Raw genomic sequence first — 20989 nt, 5'->3', positions numbered from 1 at the left:
TTATACTAGCCAGATAAAAATATGTAGCCCAAAGGAAGGTGCAGAGTGTCTCAGACAAGTAGCCCACACACCCTACATGTTTCCACAGAACTGCTCAGCCTGTGATTTACCGTTCTAATCATTTCATACTGTCTGACTGTGTTAGGCGGAGGAAAGGTGATGGCTGCCACACCTTAATTCAGATATACGTTCATTTGCAGGAATCGCAAAGTGGTTCATTAACCTCAGGAGCTGCTCTGTGTTTCACAACTTGACTCATGTATAAAGTTTAAAGGAGGGGCATATCACGGCACAGACTTAGTCAGAAGCTAAACAATCAGAGGTAGCATAAGAAGAAGGGCTACGTTAGGGGAAAGTGTCTGACATATGAACAGCAAAGCCTAAAATTAAGCAAAATGAAGACTGGCGTGCTAAGGCCAGGCAATCTCGGATGGCTGGTGTTGTGCATTGGCCTGAGGCTATGTTTAGGATACGCTACACAAGAAAGAATAGCATTGCTTCCACTTCTCCAGGGCCAAGGGCAACAGCAACACATGCACTGGGATTTCAAACCAAGACAGGTAATGTCTGTCCTTTTCTCTTTCTTCCTCTCTTTTCAAGTTTTAAAATCTTGATATAAAAGTATGGAGTAGTGTGTTTTCAGTGAAAATATTAGATTGAATGCTGCTCTCTTCATCCATTTGTAGCAGGACTTTCTAACCTTTTTCCACTCGCGACCCCTTTCCACTCAAAACATTGCACCAGGTATACAAGTATATAAAATAGGTATAACTTTCAGACGTATACTGATAACAATCAGCATTTACAAGGCTTGCTAAACAGGCTGATTTTCCTGTTTGTGGAGTACAGTTTTCTGCAGCATCCACTGTAACAGATTTTTGTAAATGGGAGGCATTCGGAAACCTTTTTCTGCTGCCTAATTTTTGTGACCTCAAAATAGAGCAAAGGAGTTTAAGAAGCAGTGGACTATAGTGTTTGCTACTAGGTGACATGAGACTTCTTCATAAAACATTGCTCTTTTCTGCGTGGGAAGTATTCACATTATACAGTTTAAGTCAGCAAATCGCTAACCAGGCTGTTCCTCTTTATGTTGATGCTTGCCATCTTTCTCCCGAACACACAATTAATACTCATTAAATTTGTTTTTCTCGCACTGAAATGTTAATGCAAATTTAGCATTATTCAAAAGAGAGTGGAGCAAATATTTTTCAGTCTGCATGACAAAGTGGGCATACAAGTGCATTTCTCAAAAATAATGATGGGTACACACTGCCCTACATAGGAAGGCTATCTGTATAGGAAATCTCATTTTCCTTTAAAGCGTAGGAGGAAAAGGATGTTTGAGTATGCAGGGAAATGTATGTTTGTTCTGGAATAACACGAAGAACACCAGAACTGTGGCAACATACTTGAAACTGATTGATTCCTGTTAACTTATCCCAAAAGTCTCCTTTCATTGTTACCATTTTGTTTTGATTAGTATTACTATTTCTAATTCAGTAAGCTATTTTTGCGTTACTCACTACATTAAATGGATGCTCTGGTGGCTATATCATAATATTTGCTTTTATTATTCTTGTGTAACAGATGTAAGAACTGGTCTAGTACAATCACTCCTATCAAATTGTTTGTTTGTAAAGTATTTTATAATTTTTAATGTATTTGTCCTCACCATAGTCATGTGAGGGGCATGGTGGCCATGTTTAAATATTTGAAAGGATGTCTTATTGAGGAGGGAGCAACTTTGTTTTCTCTAGAGCAGCGGTTCTCAAAGTGTGCTCTGCAGAGCCCTTGGGGATCCACGAAATATACTGAAGGGCTCTGCACTTCCCTCCTCCCCCCTCCCCCAAGCTTTTCCTTCTCTTTCCTGCTTCTCCCCTCCCCTTGCCTCCAAAATCCCTTTCTCCCACTTTCCTTGGTGACCAGATCCTTTCCCCTCACCTTCCTTGTTTTCAAAACCCTATTTCCCTCCCACTGCTCAGGTGGTGCTTTGATTGTGCTTTTCCTGCATGGCAAAAGGGAGTTGAACTGGATGCCCCCTGGACTTCTTTATAATTATTGTGGTGGTTGTTGTTGTTATTATTAAAAAGTCTGGGTGGCCATCTGTTGGGAGTGTTTTTCCTGCATGGCAGAAGGGGATTGGACTGGATGCCCCTTGGGATTGCTCCTATTATTATTATTATTATTATTATTATTATTATTACAAAGACTGAGTAGGCATCTGTTGGGGGTGCTTTGATTATGCTTTTCCTGCATGGCAGAAGAGAGTTGAACTGTACGTCTCCTGGATTTCTTTATTATTTCATTATTATTATTATTATTAAAAAAGTCTGTGTGGCCATCTGTTGGGGGTACTTTTCCTGCATGGCAGAAGGGGGTTGGACTGGATGCCCCTTGGGATTGCTCCTATTATTATTATTGCAAATTCTGAGTAGGCATCTGTTGGGGATGCTTTGATTGTGCCTTTCCTGCATGGCAGAAGGGAGTTGAACTGGATGCCCCCTGGATATTATTTGGGCTTGGCCTCATGTAAGCCGCACCGAGTCCCTTGGGGAGATGGTAGCGGGGTACAAATAAAGTGTTATTGTTGTTGTTGTTGTTGTTGTTGTTGTTGTTGTTGTTATTTAAAGTCTGGGTGGCCATCTGTTGGGGGTGCTTTTCCTGCATGGCAGAAGGGAGTTGGACTGGATGCCCCTTGGGATTTCTCCTATTATTATTATTACAAATTCTGAGTAGGCATCTGTTGGGGGTGCTTTGATTGTGCTTTTCTTGCATGGCAGAAGAGAGTTGAACTGTACGTCCCCTGGATTTCTTTATTATTTCTTTATTATTATTATTATTAAAAAATCTGCATGGCCATCTGTTGGGGGTGCTTTTCCTGCATGGCAGAAGGGAGTTGGACTGGATGCCCCTTGGGATTGCTCCTATTATTATTGTTATTACAAAGACTGAATAGCCATCTGTTGGGGTGCTTTGTTTGTTCTTTTCCTGCAAGGCAGAAGTAGGTTGGACTGGATGGTCCCTTGGGTTGCTTGGGTGGGGTCCTTCTCTAGAGCAGTTTTTTAAGCCGAAGCTGGATGGCTATCTATTAGGATTGCTTTTATTATGTGTTTCTGCATAGCAGGGAGTTGGACTGGACAACCCTTGTAGTCTTTTCCAAATTTATGATTCTATTATTTCTATTATGCTTTATAAATAGAGAAATTAGGCAGATGCCGCCTGCTTTGGTTAATAGTAAACAGTGAGGCTAGTGGGGGGGAAAATCTTAAGGCTAAGGTCAATGGACTGTTTGAAAGTGACAGAGTGCAAAATTCTAACAGCATAGAGAGATAAATAGAAGAAGGTGGCCAGTAAGGGCAGCAGTAAAAGGGATATTTAAAGGTGGACACCTCAAATAACCCGGACCATTTGACAAAGGGCATGAGAGCTTCACCAAACAACAAATCCCTGGATTCCATGTCATTGAGCCATACCAGTTAAAATGGTGTCAGACTGCATAAATTCTAGTGTTGTTGCACCCCAATTCTCCCATGTCAGTATCTGAGTGTGAATCTGCAGCAGGTATGGGCAAACCCAGGCCTGGAGGACAGATGCGACTCCTTGGGCTCTTTTCTCAGGCTCTCCTCTCTCTCAACATCCTATCCTTCCTCCCTTCTCCCTTTCTTTCTTCATTCCCTCTCTCTCTTCCTTCCTCTTCCTTCCTCCATCCTTCCTTCTCTTCCATCCTTCTGTCCTTTCTTCCTTTCCTATTTCCTTCCTCCTTTCCAATCCCTACCTTCCTTCCATCCACTCTTCCTCCCTTTCTTCCTTCCTCCTTCCCCTCCTTCCTTCCATCCTTCCCTTCCACCCATTCGTCCTTCCTTATTTCCCTTTTGTCTTTTCTTCCTTCTCTCTTTCCTTCCTCCTTCCCTCCCTTCCTTTTGTCTTTCTTTCCTTCTCTCTTTCATTCCTCCTTACCTCCCTCCCTCCCTTTTGCCCTTCCTTCATTCTCTCTTTCCTTCCTCCGACCCTTCCTTCCTTCAATCACTGGGCAGCCAGACCTCTTAGCAGGGAGTGCCAGCATATGCCCTCCAAGTTAGAAAGTTTGCCCATGCCTGATCTACAGTGTTGAATGGTGTCAAACTGCATTAATTTATAGTGTAGCTGCATCCTAAGTCAAAGTATTAAATGGGCTGTAGTAGTTAACTATCAGAGGGCAGCTTACCTCCCTCCCTTTGCTTTTTAAAAAAAAATGATTCTGCTCCCCATATCATTTTCCCTTGACTTTGATCTGAAAGAAGAAGAGCAATGTAGCTTCTTAGATTCTTCTAGCCAGTGAACATTCTTTTCATGCTTTGCTCATCTTTGGGACAAGCCTAAACCTCACTTCACTTATCCCCAGGGCAGGAAATCAGGATGAGTTAAGAGAGGTGACATCACAGCACCTATTTTAGAAAATGATGCTATAAATGAATGCAGGTGTCAGGTCAATGAAAAAACCAAATTCTGCAGAAAGGACTTGCTAATTGGAATGTCAAAGCCCTGTTGTTGTTTTTTTAAAAAAAAATAGTCTGCCTCTTGGGTTTATGGTTAGGAGAATTCTTCTTAACAGATTGTGGGAGCTTTGGTATATAGAGATACCTTTCAACTGTTCAAAAGGTTCATGAAATTTGGAAATAGCTGACATGTACTATATTCAGATGCTCACATCTCAGCTATAATAAACATGATTTTTGGCCCTTTTATTAGAATCTCTTTAGGCTTTTTGGCCCTTTTATTAGAATCTCTTTAGGCAAGGAAGCAAACAAGCTGGTTTTATGTGTGTGTGTGTCAGGAACGACTTGAGAAACTGCAAGCCACTTCTAGTGTGAGAAAATTGGTCATCTGCAAAAACGTTGCCCAGGGGACTCCCAGATGTTTTATCATCCTGTGGGAGGCTTCTCTCATATTCTCACATGAGAAGCTGGAGCTGACAGATGGGAGCTCATCCTGCTCCCTGGATTCAAACCATCAACCTTTCGTTCAGCAGTCCTGCCGTCACAAAGGTTTAACCAATCACTGGGGGCTAGTTCCCATTATTATTATTTCCTATATCATCTGGACATGGAAATTATGGTATCTGGCTTCAAAACGAGCCAGGATATTATACAGGGGTTTCAAATTGACTTAATATTGGTATCTTCTGGAGCCATTTAGTATAGCCTCTACATCTGGATGAAATGATAACTGGAATATGGAAGACATCTTGATTTGCTTGCCGCATATTGGGAAGAGTAACCACCACCGCCGCCACCCCATATCGCTCCAAAGTCTAAAGTAAGGGTTTCCAAAAATAAGGGTGTCGCCTCTCTGTTATGCTTGTACTCATATGCTAATGTTTAGTAATCCAGTACTTCTGTCTTAAAATATTCCACATAGCAGTTTTAATAGGTACAAATATTACATTTATTTCATGGTCACCAATTTTGTGTTCAATAGGAATGCAGCCCTGGATTTTATCGTGAGAGCAGAGATCTGCTGACAGGACGGTGTATTCCTTGCAATTGTAATGGAAATTCAGATAGATGCCTCGATGGTTCTGGAATTTGTCTTGTAAGTCATACAAATAACTTATTTGTAGTTCAAAAGATACTGAAATGTCTCCCTAATCTTAATTACTAACCAGTGAAATGTGTGCTGCTCTTGCCTCAGCTGAACAGACTGTTAAATTGTTTGGAAAATGGAAATCTCCATAACCTTTTGGAGATTTTATGATCTTTGGAAAGGCAAGACCTTATTAGAAGTCATAAACTTCTGAAAAATGATGCCATAATCTCTTGGTAAAAACTATGTCCTTTTGAGAAAATGGCATTCATGCAGGGCAATTGGGTTTCTCAGCTGTTAAACTGATATCTAAAATATCTCCTTGAACTGTTAGGGACAAAGATATGTCAATGCACAAACACACACACACTAAAATTTCAGAAGCGTTCTTTTTTGTTGCCCCAAAACATCTACTCTCCCTTGAAACCCCTTGATTTAAATCATGCTCTCAAGTAATAAAAAACAAGCAGACTTGTTTAAAAGTAACATAGTTGGTTTACTCACAAACTACATGTATTCAGTATCAGGTACTTTGCATATCAATCCAGGATTTGAAGTAGTTTCTATGTGTAGGTAACGCAGGGCATTTTTCTTATAATCAATAGTCCATAGTCCAAAGCATCTGTCTGTCTGAAAGTTTAAGGGAATCTGTACAGGCAGAATCTGAAAGCATACATTTGTTTGTACATTGAAGTCTCTAATCATACTGTTCTTACTGAAGTCTAAAGCAAAACTGTTCTATAACGGAGTCTGAGTTCTGAACAAGCCTGGACCTGATCACATGGTCTGCAGCCCCTCCCACAACAAAGAGTTGAAGAAAAACTGCAAACCAATATACACATTTACAATACAGTAAGCAATTATATACATAACATATAAGTAGTGGAGGCTTGAGAATGTTTTGTTATTTTCATTCCATGAATAAGCAAACAACCCAGGACATATGGGTTAGCTCGAGTGTCATTCTACATCAAAACTCTGAAACTACACAATACTGAGACAGCATCTCCTAGCTTTTTAACTGATAAAACTAAGACATGAAAATATCAACAGCAGACCTGTAATTCTGCATTAAATTCCATAATTAGTGAAGTTCTCTGCTGCTCATAAAAAGTGTAATTTGCAGTTCTGTCCTCAAAGCTCCCATCCAGGTATGAGCACTAATCAAGAAAAGAAGACATCCATTAATAACAGTTTTGGGGGAACTTAGTATTGCATTACACTGTGTCTCAATAGCTTATTCTGAAAATATATCCCACAAATCTGTTCCCCTCCAGTCTTTTTCTCAAGTAAATACCTGCACTGCCAGATTAATTCTATGGTCTCTAGCCTCTCTCCCTCTCCGTTTGTTTTATCATGCTTATTCATCATGAACCTACGGTATTTTGTTTGCACTGTGTTCCGAGACATTATACAATACTTTCCCCTGACTTTGGTTTTGACAAACCCTTTTAGAATAAATACAGAAGCTGGAAGCCAAATCAGTATATTTCCAGGAGATGTATGAATCATGAGGCATTTTGATTGGAGGCATAGGACAGGCCATAACAAGAAAGTGCAGAGGTAGAACAATCAAGAGCAAGATAGTTTACATCATCCCAAAATGAGAGTTTTGTAAACATTCAATGTTTTAGCCTTCCTCCTGCCACTTTACTGACTGACTATATGAACTGTGTTATATACACACACATAGTACTTATCTAACTAAGCATGTATTCTGTTTGCACATGTATTTTGATTAGCTTCTCATTTCTATTTAAAACTGTAACATTAAAAATGAGTGTTTGCAGGATTCTGTGTTTGATCTCTAGTAAAAGTATTAATATCTTGGGGGCAGGTTGTTAATCTAATCAGCTTGAGTGACTGTGCCATTAACAGTGACTTGAACAGTAGCAGTTTATTAAAATCTATAGATCAAGTTTTGAATTACCAGGGCCCCCTGGTGTTGCAGCTGGTTAAACCACTGAGCTGCTGAACTTGCTGACCGAAAGGTTGACAGTTCGAATTCATGGAGCGGGGTGAGCTCCCGCTGTTAGTTACAGCTTCTGCCAACCAACCAGTTTGAAAATAAACAAATATGAGTAGATCAATAGGTACTGCTTCTGTTGAAAGGCAGTGGTGCTCCATACAGTCATGCTGGCCACATGACCTTGGAGGTGTCTAAGGTCAACGCCAGCTGTTCAGCTTAGAAATGGAGATGAACACCTTCCCCGAGAGTCAGAAACAACTAGACTTAATGTCAGGGGAAAACCTTTACCTTTATGGGTACATCTACACTGTAGTTTTAATGCAGTTTGATACCAATTTTACAGCCATGGCTGAGTATTATGGAAACATGAGAGTTGTAGTTTTACAAGGTCTTTATCCTTCTATACCAAAGAGTGCTGGTGCATCTATTTGACTATAAATTCCAGGATTCTATAGCATTAAGTTATGGTAGTTAAAGTGAGGTCAACCTGCATTAATTCTGCAGTGTAGATACACCCCCATTGGGTGACAGTTTGAGTAAGTCACGTTGTCTCATCCTCAAAGAAAGATAGTAGCAAAATCTGAAAAATCTGAAAAATAAAACTCTATGATAGTTTCACCCTAAGGTCTCCATAAATTGGAAACAACTTGAAGGTGTATAACAACGGAACTCAACCACTAGATTTGGATCATTTAGTTCTGTCAGCATGCTCCATTTCATATATTGCTGTTTGAAATGTGAGAGATGGAAAGGAAGCTCTGTGAAGGAGAGGATAAAAATATAACTGACAATAAGGTCACACAAATTTCCAGTAAATCTTACAAAGAGGCAATAGGACCTACAGTCTTTAAAGCTCCTAGGGTGCCATATACATGAACTTTACCCATTTTTGTTAAATCCTGGCTCTGGCATGTTATGAAAGAGAAGGGGTATAAATGCTAATCATTGTTGGCACCCTGGAACCAGGCTGAAACCTTCCATGCTGTTATAAGAGTGCCACTGTTGTCCTTGAAATGATGTGATGACTGGTCAGTCCACTGCCAGGGCACCAGGAAAATGGATCTTTTTCTTGATCAAAGAGAATGCAAGCCTGTTTGAACCAGAGGCCTGGAGTAAGTTGGATTATGAACACGACCATTAGTAATGAATGGAAAGTTCATAAAGGAGAAAAGCAAGCAACACTTTCAGCCAGGATTTCATCTATGATTCCAGTAGCAGCCTAGTTCTGATTATTTAAAAGGTTTTGAGGCTCGTTACAACACGCTAACAATCTTGGCACCATTTGAGCCAAAAAAAAAATTGGCCAACTGCTCTATAGTTTAGAGACAAAGGTCAGAGTCCAATTTCTTTGTTCTGTCTTGGTGTAATGCCAATGTGTGGAGGAAATGTTTGAAAGCCCTGGAGCAAATCCATTTTTATTATCTCCTTCTGATAATAATAATAAAAAATCTAAGCGATGAATTGTCTAGTTTATATCTGTCTCTTTGTTTTTCCCCCAAAGAACTGTCAGCATAATACTGCTGGTGAAAACTGTGAGTATTGCAGAGAAGGTTACTTTGGTGATGCCAGTCAAGGAAACTGCAGGGCGTGTCGTTGCCCTTATACAAACAGGTACGGGTATGTGTGTGTTAGGGATGGAGAGAAGCATTTTTATTGTACTTGGCACACAATTGCCTTGATTAAGGTATCATGAAAGATATGTTTGCTAAATCATGTTCCCTTTTTTTACACAGGTGAAGCTTTGCTGGACATGTTTCTGTTATTCTTTGCACTATGTGTGATAAGAAGCTCTACAAAAATTAGGGTTTCTTATTGCCGATATTTTTGCAAATTTCACAAGCTCACTTAATGTACCGGATGAGTGATTGGGCTTCTCTTGAGGGCAGTCCATGCTTTCATCCCATAGTAATAGGATGAGATTCCCTCCGGCTTAGGCCACAGGCCCGTGTTGACTCTTCTGCTCTGAAATGGCTTTTGAACAGGCATGGGCAAACTTAGGTCCTCCAGGTGTTTTGGACTCCAACTCCCACAATTCTTAACAACCAGTAGGCTGCTAGGAATTGTAGGAGTTGAAGACCAAAACACCCAGAGGGTCGAAGTTTGCCCATGCCTGCTTTTGAGGATAGTAAGGCCATCATTCCAACTCATGGAATCTCCCGGTTTGAGTGGCCTTTGGAGCTGCTGACTCTGTGTTTCTGGATATTGTTATTTCCAAGTTTTAAACAGATTATGTGGATGAGAATCACTTTAGTGCATATGCAGATGATCTGAAACCATTGTGTTCAAAATGAGGCCACTGAAGAAAGAAGACAGATCTCAGCATCATCAAGGGATTCCAAAAATGTAAAAATTATTTTAAAAACATGACAGGGCAAAATGATCACATAATAATACAGAATATAATAACTATTGTCATTGTACATCATAAAACAATATTAAATACCAGGATTTTGGTATTCCTGGGGGCCCTGGATGGGGAGAAAAAATGGGAAACTGAATTGGAGAACCAACTGATACGATATTCTACGGGCAATGACTCACCAGCACTCCAGCTCAGGAGTCCCCTAAAGGCCTGGGCAGTGGTACAAGGAAGAGGCCACAAGTTGGATTCTTACTACAAAGGCTTTTATTGAGGGCCAAAGCAATAAGGTGACAGTAGTGCCCGCTGCATAAAAGTTCAGTTGCAACCTGAAATGGGGTTGCATGGCTTTTAATCACTTTTTACAGAAAATTTAAAACACATTCTCATTGTTGTTCAAAGATCAACCATTTCATTGGTCTAAGCTGACTATACCAATTGGCTCTCCATATTCATTGGCTCTCCATAATTCTAACAAACAGGAAGGCACATGTGGGATCTTATCAACTATAGTCTATTGTTTTCTGGCAATGAACACTCAGTTGGAAAGTATCTATGGGTCAGTACTTCAAACGGCTGGGAAATTAAGGGAGTATTAGGGAGTACTATCTGTCCAACTCTGGTGAATTCATCCTTGGCAGCTCTTTCTCTACACATCAGCATCTTTGCAAAGGCACTCTGCAAAAGCAAGCACATTGGATTTTATATCATTGGAAGCATCCATGAAAATCCCTTTTAAAACTACATCTCTCTCAATATTCTGAAGCTGGACTCCATCAGTTAGAGGGAGGAAATACAACGTAACATTTTGTTGCAGTTCCCTTTTCTATTTTGCTTGCATAAGACTTCACTTGTATATACTGTTCTGTCAATAACTTTGCAAGGAAACAAAGCTACTAAGTCCTATTGTAAAAAAATAATAATCAGTCTGAAGTATATATTAGCATGTGTCCTCCAATACGGTTGCCTAACAATTTGATAAAGTTTAACAAGTTATTACTTGAGTTAGGAACTAGATGCACTGAGGCTATGTGACCTCCCTGAAGTATTACAATTTGGCCAAAAGTGATATATGGGACAATTAATAAAAACATAATGTGTCTAGACAGCATATAAATCAGAATATGATGATGAATTTTCATTAAGTGGGATAATAGGAATAGGTGAGGACTACAAATGAGTGATGGTGTTTGAGATCTCTAAAACAGAACCTCTGTAGTACATACATTTGGGATAATTGAAGGCTTGGAGCCTCACAAAGCTTTTGCCAGGTGCAAAAGCAGAGGTCAAGAGCCTTAAGATAATTCCTCCGGTAGATAGTATATCACTGAATTGATATGTGTTCAAGACAATAATTCTTTAAGGAATCAGTATACATCTGCAGTCGTTTCTTGGATCTTGTGTGGATCAGCCACACAACTTAAATTCCTTCAACTTTCCAAAAGTACAGATTTCCCATTAGGAAGAAAAATCTCAAAGGAACTTTAAGAGGATTTGCTCTGAAATAAACACATATAATAAAAATCAAAGGCTGAATTGCATAATTGAGACATTGGGAATTAGTATTCAGATTTATTGACATTTTGTTTAAAAACAACTGCATTACTGAACCCATAACATGGGGGGTGAGGGTGGGAGGTATGTATCCTCCAAAAGAAGAAAGAAGTTTGGAAGAAGATGGAGCCAACTTCACTTATGATGCTTCAGAGACTAAAATACAAACCAATAGAATCAAATTAGAGAGTTTGACTTGATGAACCTTCCAGCTCTTTGTTGAAAGATTCTATAAAATAGATCAAATAAGATGTTAAATGGCACACCCCAGTGTTTCCATTACCATTAACATCAATGATGTTGATAAGGTCACTTGCAGTCTATACAAAAGTTCTCATATTTTGTATGGACACATAGTACCTTGAAAAAAATTGAAGTCACAAGAAATGTCTGTGTTGCTTCTGTTGCAACTGATGAAAGAATGAAAGAATGCTTTCAAATTTAATTAAGAATTTACCAGCAGATGACCTTAGAGGGAGTCCTGTGTTAAATTAAATAGTGTCTTGGAGTTCCATCAACTTCCTGCCAAGGCTGTTTACTAGTGGAAATGGCACTGAACAAGTAATATTATAGAGAAACAGAAAATGGAATAGCAGTCCATGTATCAAAGAGTAGATTGTTTTTCTGCCCTTGTGCTTCACAGAAACACAGAGACTTCTCATTGCAGTAGAAACCTTTGATGTGGTGTCAGATCCCCTGCTTCCCTCTACTGACACATTGGGTCCTTTATGACAGCATTAAGAACCATGTATATGTAGTGGGTGAGATCTAGAGTAGAGGTGAGGAATATGTGGACCTCCAGGTTATTTTGCAAATTCCATCAGTTTGTGTCCAGCAGCTGATAAGAAATGATGGGAATTGCAACCAAACAACATCTGAAGTAGCAGACATTCCCTATTACCTATGTAGCACATTAGTGAGCACTAGTTATGATGGATGCTGGAGGACAGTAGACTTCTTCACAGCAGTGGCTAGGGAACACAAATGGACAATGTTGCAGTTTTTGTTGTTGTTCATAGGCAAATGGCTAGCTCCTTTGGGGACAGAATGCTGAAGTAAATGAGCATGTGATTTGATCCAGCCATTAGTCCCTATGATAGTTCCTTACACATCACTGTGTAAAATATGCCCTGAACTGGGAGGTATTATCTAATTGACTCTCAGACTGATGAATTAGGCCATGAGCTTGATATAAATGATTGCTTCAGTTCACATTATTTCTACATTGTTCAGATTGCAATTCACCAAATATGCAACTTTACATTTTATAGACCCTCAAGGAAGAGGAGTAGAGGTTTACTCTCATTCTGTAATAACCCTCCAGTTGGTGTCATGTTGATTCTCTAAGTTGGGTAGCTTGCTTTGTTTACAATAATGGATTTTTCTGTCATTGTATCCTTGTATTTATGATTCCAACAGTGATATAACTGTCAGGTTCGTACACAACATATAGATCTTTTGAAGTCAAAATATGTCAAAATATATCTTGAGAAGTACCAAGCACTTCCATATGCATTACATTCTTTCCTTCTATAGTTTTGCCTCTGGCTGCATAGAAAATGAGGGGGACATTCAATGCTTCTGCAGAGAAGGCTATACTGGAATACACTGTGAAAGGTACGTTACTGGTTTCAGTGCTTATTTGCTATGTAAAAAGTTCAAGCAAATCCTCTGCATGAAAACTAACACCAGCCTGCAAAGCGGTGTGTGTTTTAATTGTGTGCCATATTCACATTTTTGGGCTGGCATCCAAAGGACTTGGGGCCCTTGAAAAGACAAACAGAGCACTCTGCAAACACAAGCTGCTGCCTTTGATTCAGAGTGTCAAAATGCCTCTTGTAATCCAGTGGGATTCTGTGCACCACTTGCTCTTTGACTTTGACACAAGTTTGCACAGAGTACCTGTCATGCAATGTAAACCTCTGCATACATGCCGAAGATATTGCATCCGAACAATAATGTGAAATGTGGATGCAGTCTAAAGAAGTCTAGTGTGATCTAATGATTTGAAAACTGCCTTCATTTCTCTTACCTTTATCTGCTTTGACTTCTCTCTAGGTCTAGAGCATGTAGGAGACATAATCAAGAAAATGTATATAGTTTACATACATTTGGTGTCTCTAAATTTATGACTTATTCAGAGCTTCCTGTGAATAGCTGTGGAAGTCTTTTGGATAGAATCAACAACTTGCTCTGAAAAAAACAGAGACCAGAGATAAAAAGGTGTCGCTTCTGGTTTAGTTGAAAGAAACAACAGCAGTTCATTGCTGAACCTTTGCAATGAATACAATCACATTTCAATGCAGCTTTCCCTTCATCCAGACCTTTAGAAAAATCATCTTTGTTAGTTGATTGCTCCCTCCACATCCCTGTACTAATTTGACTTGCATGAACTTCAAAGTAATCTTTCTTTATGTATATATTGGCAATAATTGAATTTCAGGAACACATAATTTTATTTTGAGAGTCCATGTGTCCTGAATTAGGCTATTTAGACAATGAGAAACAACTGTTACACAACATGTAGTAGTTTGGTTCAAACAATCCCTTCTCTGTCCTGCAGGAGTGCTAAAAGACATGTTAAAATCCAGTTTTCAAGGTTTTTCAGTTGATAACATGAGATCACATCTCTCTAGAGCAGTGGTTCTCAAGCTGTAGGTCCCCAGATGTCCTTCAACTCCCAGATATCCTAACAGTTGGTAAACTGACTGGGATTTCTGGAAGTTGTAGACCAAAACACATGGGGATCCACATGTTGAGAATCCCTGCTCTAAAGTCAGGCATGCAAAATGTTTGGACTTCCAAATGTTTTTGAACTACTGTTTGTACCCCTCCCAATCACCAATAGCAGTGCCAATATGGAGGATTTTGTCTAAGACTGATGGGAGTTGAAGTGCATCTCGTACATTGGGAGCCCCAGTTATTTCTCATGTTTAGATGGTTGGGAAGGATTTGATGATCCTAGATAGTTCATGTCACTTTTCAGTTTAGCAAAATACTTAATGGGATGTGTATTTCATTTGACAAAATAGGCACTTACAGTCTAAATCCAATAAATACATATATTTGTTATATTTTGTACAAACTTTTCAGTCAGGAGAAGCCATTTCACATGTAAATTAATCCGTATTGTCAGTTCTATTTATCTCTGTGTTGATTCATTGTTATAGCTGTGCTCCTGGTTATTTTGGTAATCCACTGCAATATGGAGGATTTTGTCAGAAATGTAATTGCCCTGACAATGGCCAGCTACCCAACTGCGATCGTCTGACTGGAGGTATGCAAATTTGTGTTAGATATTTCTTAAAAGAATACATACAAAGTAGAGACACCTGCCTAAGTACAGGTTCCTAGAAAGGCTCTGTTGCAATTGAAAATAATACTTCCCTTGTGTAAGCAGTATGTAATACAATTAATTAGTTGGACAAAGTTAATTAAGTATGCTCACAATTGTTTACAGTTTCTTCATGCAATGCCATTTTTCAAAAATGACAAACTTTAAATTCAGTGGAAAAAAATGGCATATTTACAATACTTTCTTTAAAACATGCTTATTGAAATGCGGCTTTCCTTTTGAAATTAAACTTTGTCAGAACAAGTTGTATCTTGACTCAGAAGTCAGTGTAATTTAGAGATCTAAACTGCTATTTCCAGCCATTAGTTTCTCCACATCAGCTATGATAAGCAGGGTAGTTACTTTAGCAACCTGTGATGTCATTGCGGTCTTTCACTTAACTTTTGAAGTCTTTAATTTAATTGCATCACCTCATGGGCCATAATGGAAAATTGTATTTAATTGGCACTCTTCTTGAATATATTATGAAACATATCTGGGGGTGTTGTGCATATGAAGGTCAGTGTTTAAAAATAGCTGAGTGCATACATCAATAGCATTTTTCCTCAATTTGGGCTTTATTTTTTTTTACCCTAAGAGCCTCATCACACTAGAGAAAAATCCACTTAAAATCCGGTTTCTGCCTCCTGCAGAATTCTGGGGTTAGTAATTTAGAGAGGAGCCTTTAACAGCCTCCCTAAACTACAAACCCCACAATTCTACAGGAGTCAGAATGGATTTTAAGTGGATTTTTTCCTCTAGTGTGATGTAATTATTGATTTTGCTTCTCTTGGCAGTAGATAGACCACTGATTTACCAGGACAGTAGAATGAACTGGCCTTAGATGTTCCATAAAGAGTCGTATTCCACATTCCATAGGTTTATTGCATGTAAAATACTCCCGTTTTATTTGGTCATAGTATAAACTAAACTTCATCAACCAAGGATAACCAAGTTGTGGAATTCAAGACTGAGGCCCATTTTGTGTTTGGTTTCAGTGGCTAAGTAGTCACTACAGTCTGAGATCTCAGGCTTTAAATCCCTCATGCGTTCATCCACAGCACGGGTTCTTTAGATACCAGAATTCCTCCTCTTTGAAATTATATTGGTACAAAAAGAACTGTGGCGGGAGCCCCCGGTGGCGCAGTGGGTTAAAGCCCTGTGCTGGCAGGACTGAAGACCAACAGGTCGCAGGTTCGAATCTGGGGAGAGGCGGATGAGCTCCCTCTATCAGCTCCAGCTCCTCATGTGGGGACACGAGAGAAGTCTCCCACAAGGATGATAAAAACATCAAAATCATCCAGGCGTCCCCTGGGCAACGTCCTTGCAGATGGCCAATTCTCTCACACCAGGAGTCACTCCTGACACGACAAAAAAACAAAAACAAACTGTGGCATACAGTCTTTCCATTCTCCTTCCAATAACGCTCCCAGTAATCCTTTCAGTGAGCATTACTGATGAACATGGGAAGGCGTGCCTTTGAACACTGCAAAAAATAATGTGGGAATGTCATCCTAGAAGAAGCTTTCCAAGAAGTTAAAATGACATCCTTCACCATTGATCTAATATTTGTTAACTTTTGCTATTTGTGTATTCTACTGCTTTGCTAAGTTGGCATGGGAAAAGTGTATACTACAACTTCCAAAATCCCAACATACATCATTATGTATGAATCTAACCTTTTCCCTGTTGCATTATTCTCACAAAGCAAAAACCTTTTGCTAAAGGTTTGGGGCATGCTGGCACCATAATCAAGCAATAAAGCTGATAACTGTCACTGAACACAAGGCTTTATTGCTTGATTACCTTCCTTTTTACTAAGGCAAAAAGAAGGAGGAAAATAAAGAAAAATAATGTTTGTAAATGATTCTATGAATAAGAGCATAGTTAGGTTATGACTCCTTCAGACCAGGTCTTTAATTTTCTGAAAGTCTACAGGTATTAATAGATATATACAATATTTGAGTGTATGTGTGTAAAGGATTTCTCACTCAACAAATACAGTATCAGTTTGCAATAACCCCAAGAAAGCCAATGGATAGCATAAACATAGCTCTGATGCAAAGCCATAGTTGCCATTTGGGACTGTTAGCAGTTACTTTTGATTTTCAGTAAGCATACAGGACATCCATTGCATCAAAATACTCACTTTTCTCGTGATCATTTCAGAATCTTGTGTTTAGTATCTATGTTGTATCATTTAATTCTTATCTGGCTCTCCCCACCATAATTTCCAGAATGTATAAATCAAGAACCAAAAGACATAGATCCTCATGAAGACTGTGATGGTAAGTAGTAATGCTTGACCAGTCTATGTGTTTGTTTTCAGGGTTTCATTTAAAAGTCCTAACTGGTTTATTTGTTTTATAATGGAAGGCTAGAAAAGCCAACAATACTGACACTTCTGATTTACCAGGACTTGTATTTGTGACATGCTAGCAGATGGAAATACCTCCCTGGTTTCAATATCTCCTCCCCCTCCTCAAAGTCTGCAAGGTGAACAATGAGAATATAACCAGTTGGGTGTTGACAGGTTGGCTAGGAGGCTGTTACAGATGAAGCCAAACATAGGCTTCATTCCAAACCACTCTCTAGCTATTAAACCAGACTTTTCTGCTCCTTTCCTCAGTTTACCAGTAGTTTCATCTCAACCTGCCTTTCTTTATTCTTGGTGTATTAAATGAATTAATATCTGCTTCATTAAGTTGTAGTCTTTGTCACAACTTTGGGTGGTTTTACATGAGGTCTGCATCTAGTGTGATGGAAGCCAGGCCTGATGTTCAACATACCTGGTGGGTGGGTTCCCTCGAGAGACCTCAAGGACATGGACTAGTGAGTCATGCCTAGCTTGAGGTCAAGTGACTCAACACTCCTCCATTGTTGGCTTGGGAACCAAGAGATTTCTGTCCATGTGGACTTCCCACCTTATTCCCACTTTATTAGGAGAAAGGCACATTGGCAAATTAATTGAATGAATTCCAGGCTGGGATTTATGATTTCCAACAGTTGGTAGGCAGGCTGAGCAGTGATGGATCTGGGTCTGTGCCTGTCCAGCTGTAAGGTTTAAATTGTGCCTTGCTGGGCAATAATTACACAATGTATTGTCAAAGGTTTTCCCAGCTAGAAACACTGTGGTGTTGTGTGGTTTGCGATTTGTATGGCCATGTTCTAGCAACATTATTCCTGTGGCTGGCATATTCAGAGGATCTACACAATGCTTTTTCCAGTGGATCTGTTTGCAAACTAAATGCCTGAGCATCTTAATGAATGCTGGAGAAGGGGAGAGCTGTTCTGTAAAAAAAAAAAGAATGAACATAAAGATGCATTCAACAAAGGCCAATGAGCTTCTTAAAGTTGTAGCAGGAAATGATCATTTGTGGAAGGGAGGAAGTTTTTTCTGGTGTCAGATCTGGGTTCTTGAGCAGGCTGCGCCAAACATGTCCTAAAAACTAACACTTTCTCTTGTTTGTATCTTCTTTTCCCGTTTAGCTTGTGATAGCTGTGTGATTACTTTACTAAAGGATCTGAGTGCAATGCAAGATGAACTCCAAGTGATTAAGTTCCAGATGCAAAATGTCAATGCCAGTACCCACACGCTGGGGCAGATGCAGCATCTGGAAGACCGGGTCAAACAGCTGAAGGTAACTGGAAGAAGAGCTTAGGGAAACAGAGGAACTATACAATAAGTTGCTCTTACAATTCAGATACTGTGACAAATATGTGGGGGGGGGGGTTTAACTCCATGAATACTAGAGTCTTGTCAACTTGATCCTTTGCATGTTGTTTCTGGTAAAAGGGAGTAATACTTACCAGCCTTGAGACAACAATGCTGGTTACCTATAATTCAGAGTGCTTATATTTTTTTCATCATGTTTTTTATGAAATCACACATATGGTATACTACATGCTATATCTGGGCTTGCATGAAATGCACTCACCTGGGGCAAGATGATCTTACCTGATTTTCTTGTTCGTAGTTTTCAGGAGTTTTTGTAGACAGCAGATGCTCCTCTCCATATTACTCAGAACTGTGTCTAATTACTTCCAAATGTGTGAGAGGGATTGTTGCATACAGATTTCAGTGGATTTCCACTCTCCCTGATATCATAGATAAACGATAGTTTTGTACAACTCCAAAATAATTTCGAATCTAGTTTTCAGGTTAGTCATACATCTTCTTCTGTTTGGCCTTATTTCCAGATTCTGTTGAACCGCTATCGTTCCGTTATTACAACCCAGGGCTCCAAAGTGGATGAACTGGATACAGACTTCATTGCCCTTAATCAGAATATTAATGCTCTAAGAGAAAAGGTGAGTTCTTTAAATGTTGTGTATTCCAGTGCCCTTGTAAGGCATTTCAAAACAAATACTGACATTTATGGGCTATTATGGAGATTTTAAGGGAAAATAACAGAGAGCAAAGATGACTTAATGAGTCTGGTGTTCTTCCAAATGTGTGTTGGAAATCATTCTATCTGTGCCCTGGGTGAAGTTTTTAAATGACGCTTGCATGAGATAGGCACTTCTGATGTTTTCTTTCTAGATTTTAAAGAATGAACAGTGTCAAGTTCACCATTGTCAAATGTTGAGAGCTGTCATAATACAATAGCAAATTGTAAACTGCTATCGCAAACTATTTGACAAATGCAAATTTTATTTAAGACAAATAATCATTACTTGCAGCTTCTATTTCAACCCATATTTCTTTTTTATAGGCTGAAAATAATTACAGGAAAGCGGAGACACTGTTCAATAATTTTGGTAAGACTAACCAGAGAGGAAAGGATTTGATTTCAAAGATACAAAGTCTTGTCATCAATATTAATGGTAAGAATAACTACTCTTATTACTACTTCTCCCCCTCCTCCTCTTCCTCCTCCTCATTAGGGTAGAAACTGTGTGCCCTGTGGCTGTGTGTGATCACATAGCCAATTCTCTGTGGGCCTCAGTATCCCAGCGATATCCCATACCTTCCAGTTGTTTGTTCCATTTTAATCAATCTTTGCAGTTTGACTGGAAAAAAATTCTGGTGGCCACAGTTTTGACCTAAAAAGCTTATGGATAAAGGGCTGTCCTGAAACAAGGGGAAACAGTAGAAAAAAGCAATATGAAAGCAGGTGATTTCCAGTTATCCGGGAGCACTGCTGCAGCCTGCCAACATTATCCAGGATTCCTAATATCCCATGTTAAAACAATGGATATGGCTCTTAATGAGACATGCCATAATATCACAGGATGTCTTCACCAAACACCAATGGAGAAATTCTACTGTTTAGCTGGTATTGCATCACCTGACATCCATCGGGAAGTAGCCGCCGGTCTTGACATTGACATCTCCGGCCCATCCTCTTTTTGGATATCAGCCAGAAAACCAACGCCTTATAACAAGAAATCGCTTCCTAAGATCTACAGATACTCACAGGAACACCTCAGCAAGCGAGAGTCCAAAAGTGGCAAGCTAAAATCCAAAATCTCAATCAGTGGCTGATACAAGATAAGAAACTCCCCGCTGGTTACACAGAAGACTGGGTGACTGAGCAGCCTGAGCTCTGGCACCACGGGATCTTAAGAAATGGGGCTACAAAGTGGAGTCCACGGCATGCGAATGTGGAAAAGAACAAACCATAGACCACTTACTACAATACAGTCTGAGCCCTGCCATATGCACAATGGAGGACTTTCTTACAGTAGCACCAGAGGCACTCAAAGTGGACAGCTCCTTGTCAAAGGACATTTAGTATAATGCCAAGTTTTTAACTTTATGGTTTTTCTATGCATTATAACTGTATTCTCGATTCACTTCTGACACAATAAATCAATTAAAATAAAATATCCCACACTGCATCCCCATCCCATTCTCTTTTGTATTAACAGTTCTATGTCACTCAGTCCTAGATTAACTATGGAAATGCTTGGAAACATTAACATTTAAGATAATTTCTTCATATTAATTAATAAATTCATAGCATATTTGCATCAATGTTTCATTTTCCCCAGCCTGCAGTACTTAGTCAGTCTAGTTTAATGTAGTTTTTATTTACAAGATTTTTATGAATTCTATCAACTAAGTCCTAAAGTCATTTAAAAATGTTTTACAGCAGGAAAATGCAAACATAAAAATGAATAGTTTCAGAATGTCAGTTAAAAGCAATATCAATACCATGTAATATAAGACTATCAAAAATCTTCTCATAGCCAGCAGAAAATCACT

The 20989-nt window shown here is 39.3% G+C and overlaps 1 protein-coding gene across 1 annotated transcript in view; it reads left to right on the top strand.

Moving 5' to 3' along the window:
• Nucleotides 1-20989, top strand: part of LAMA3 (laminin subunit alpha 3) — a 167718-nt gene that overhangs the window by 99855 nt on the left and 46874 nt on the right. The window contains exons 41-48 of the mRNA XM_067467445.1: nucleotides 5458-5571; nucleotides 9033-9142; nucleotides 12981-13061; nucleotides 14615-14721; nucleotides 17016-17066; nucleotides 18268-18419; nucleotides 18979-19089; nucleotides 19494-19605. Of these exons, the coding sequence (XP_067323546.1) occupies nucleotides 5458-5571; nucleotides 9033-9142; nucleotides 12981-13061; nucleotides 14615-14721; nucleotides 17016-17066; nucleotides 18268-18419; nucleotides 18979-19089; nucleotides 19494-19605 (838 nt within the window). The remainder of the gene's footprint in view (nucleotides 1-5457; nucleotides 5572-9032; nucleotides 9143-12980; nucleotides 13062-14614; nucleotides 14722-17015; nucleotides 17067-18267; nucleotides 18420-18978; nucleotides 19090-19493; nucleotides 19606-20989) is intronic.

The sequence above is a fragment of the Anolis sagrei genome, chromosome 4 (genome assembly GCF_037176765.1).
Source record: "Anolis sagrei isolate rAnoSag1 chromosome 4, rAnoSag1.mat, whole genome shotgun sequence".
Taxonomy (NCBI): domain Eukaryota; kingdom Metazoa; phylum Chordata; class Lepidosauria; order Squamata; family Dactyloidae; genus Anolis; species Anolis sagrei.
The sequence above is the reverse complement of the archived record's forward strand: the minus strand, read 5'-3'. Positions and strand labels throughout refer to the sequence as shown.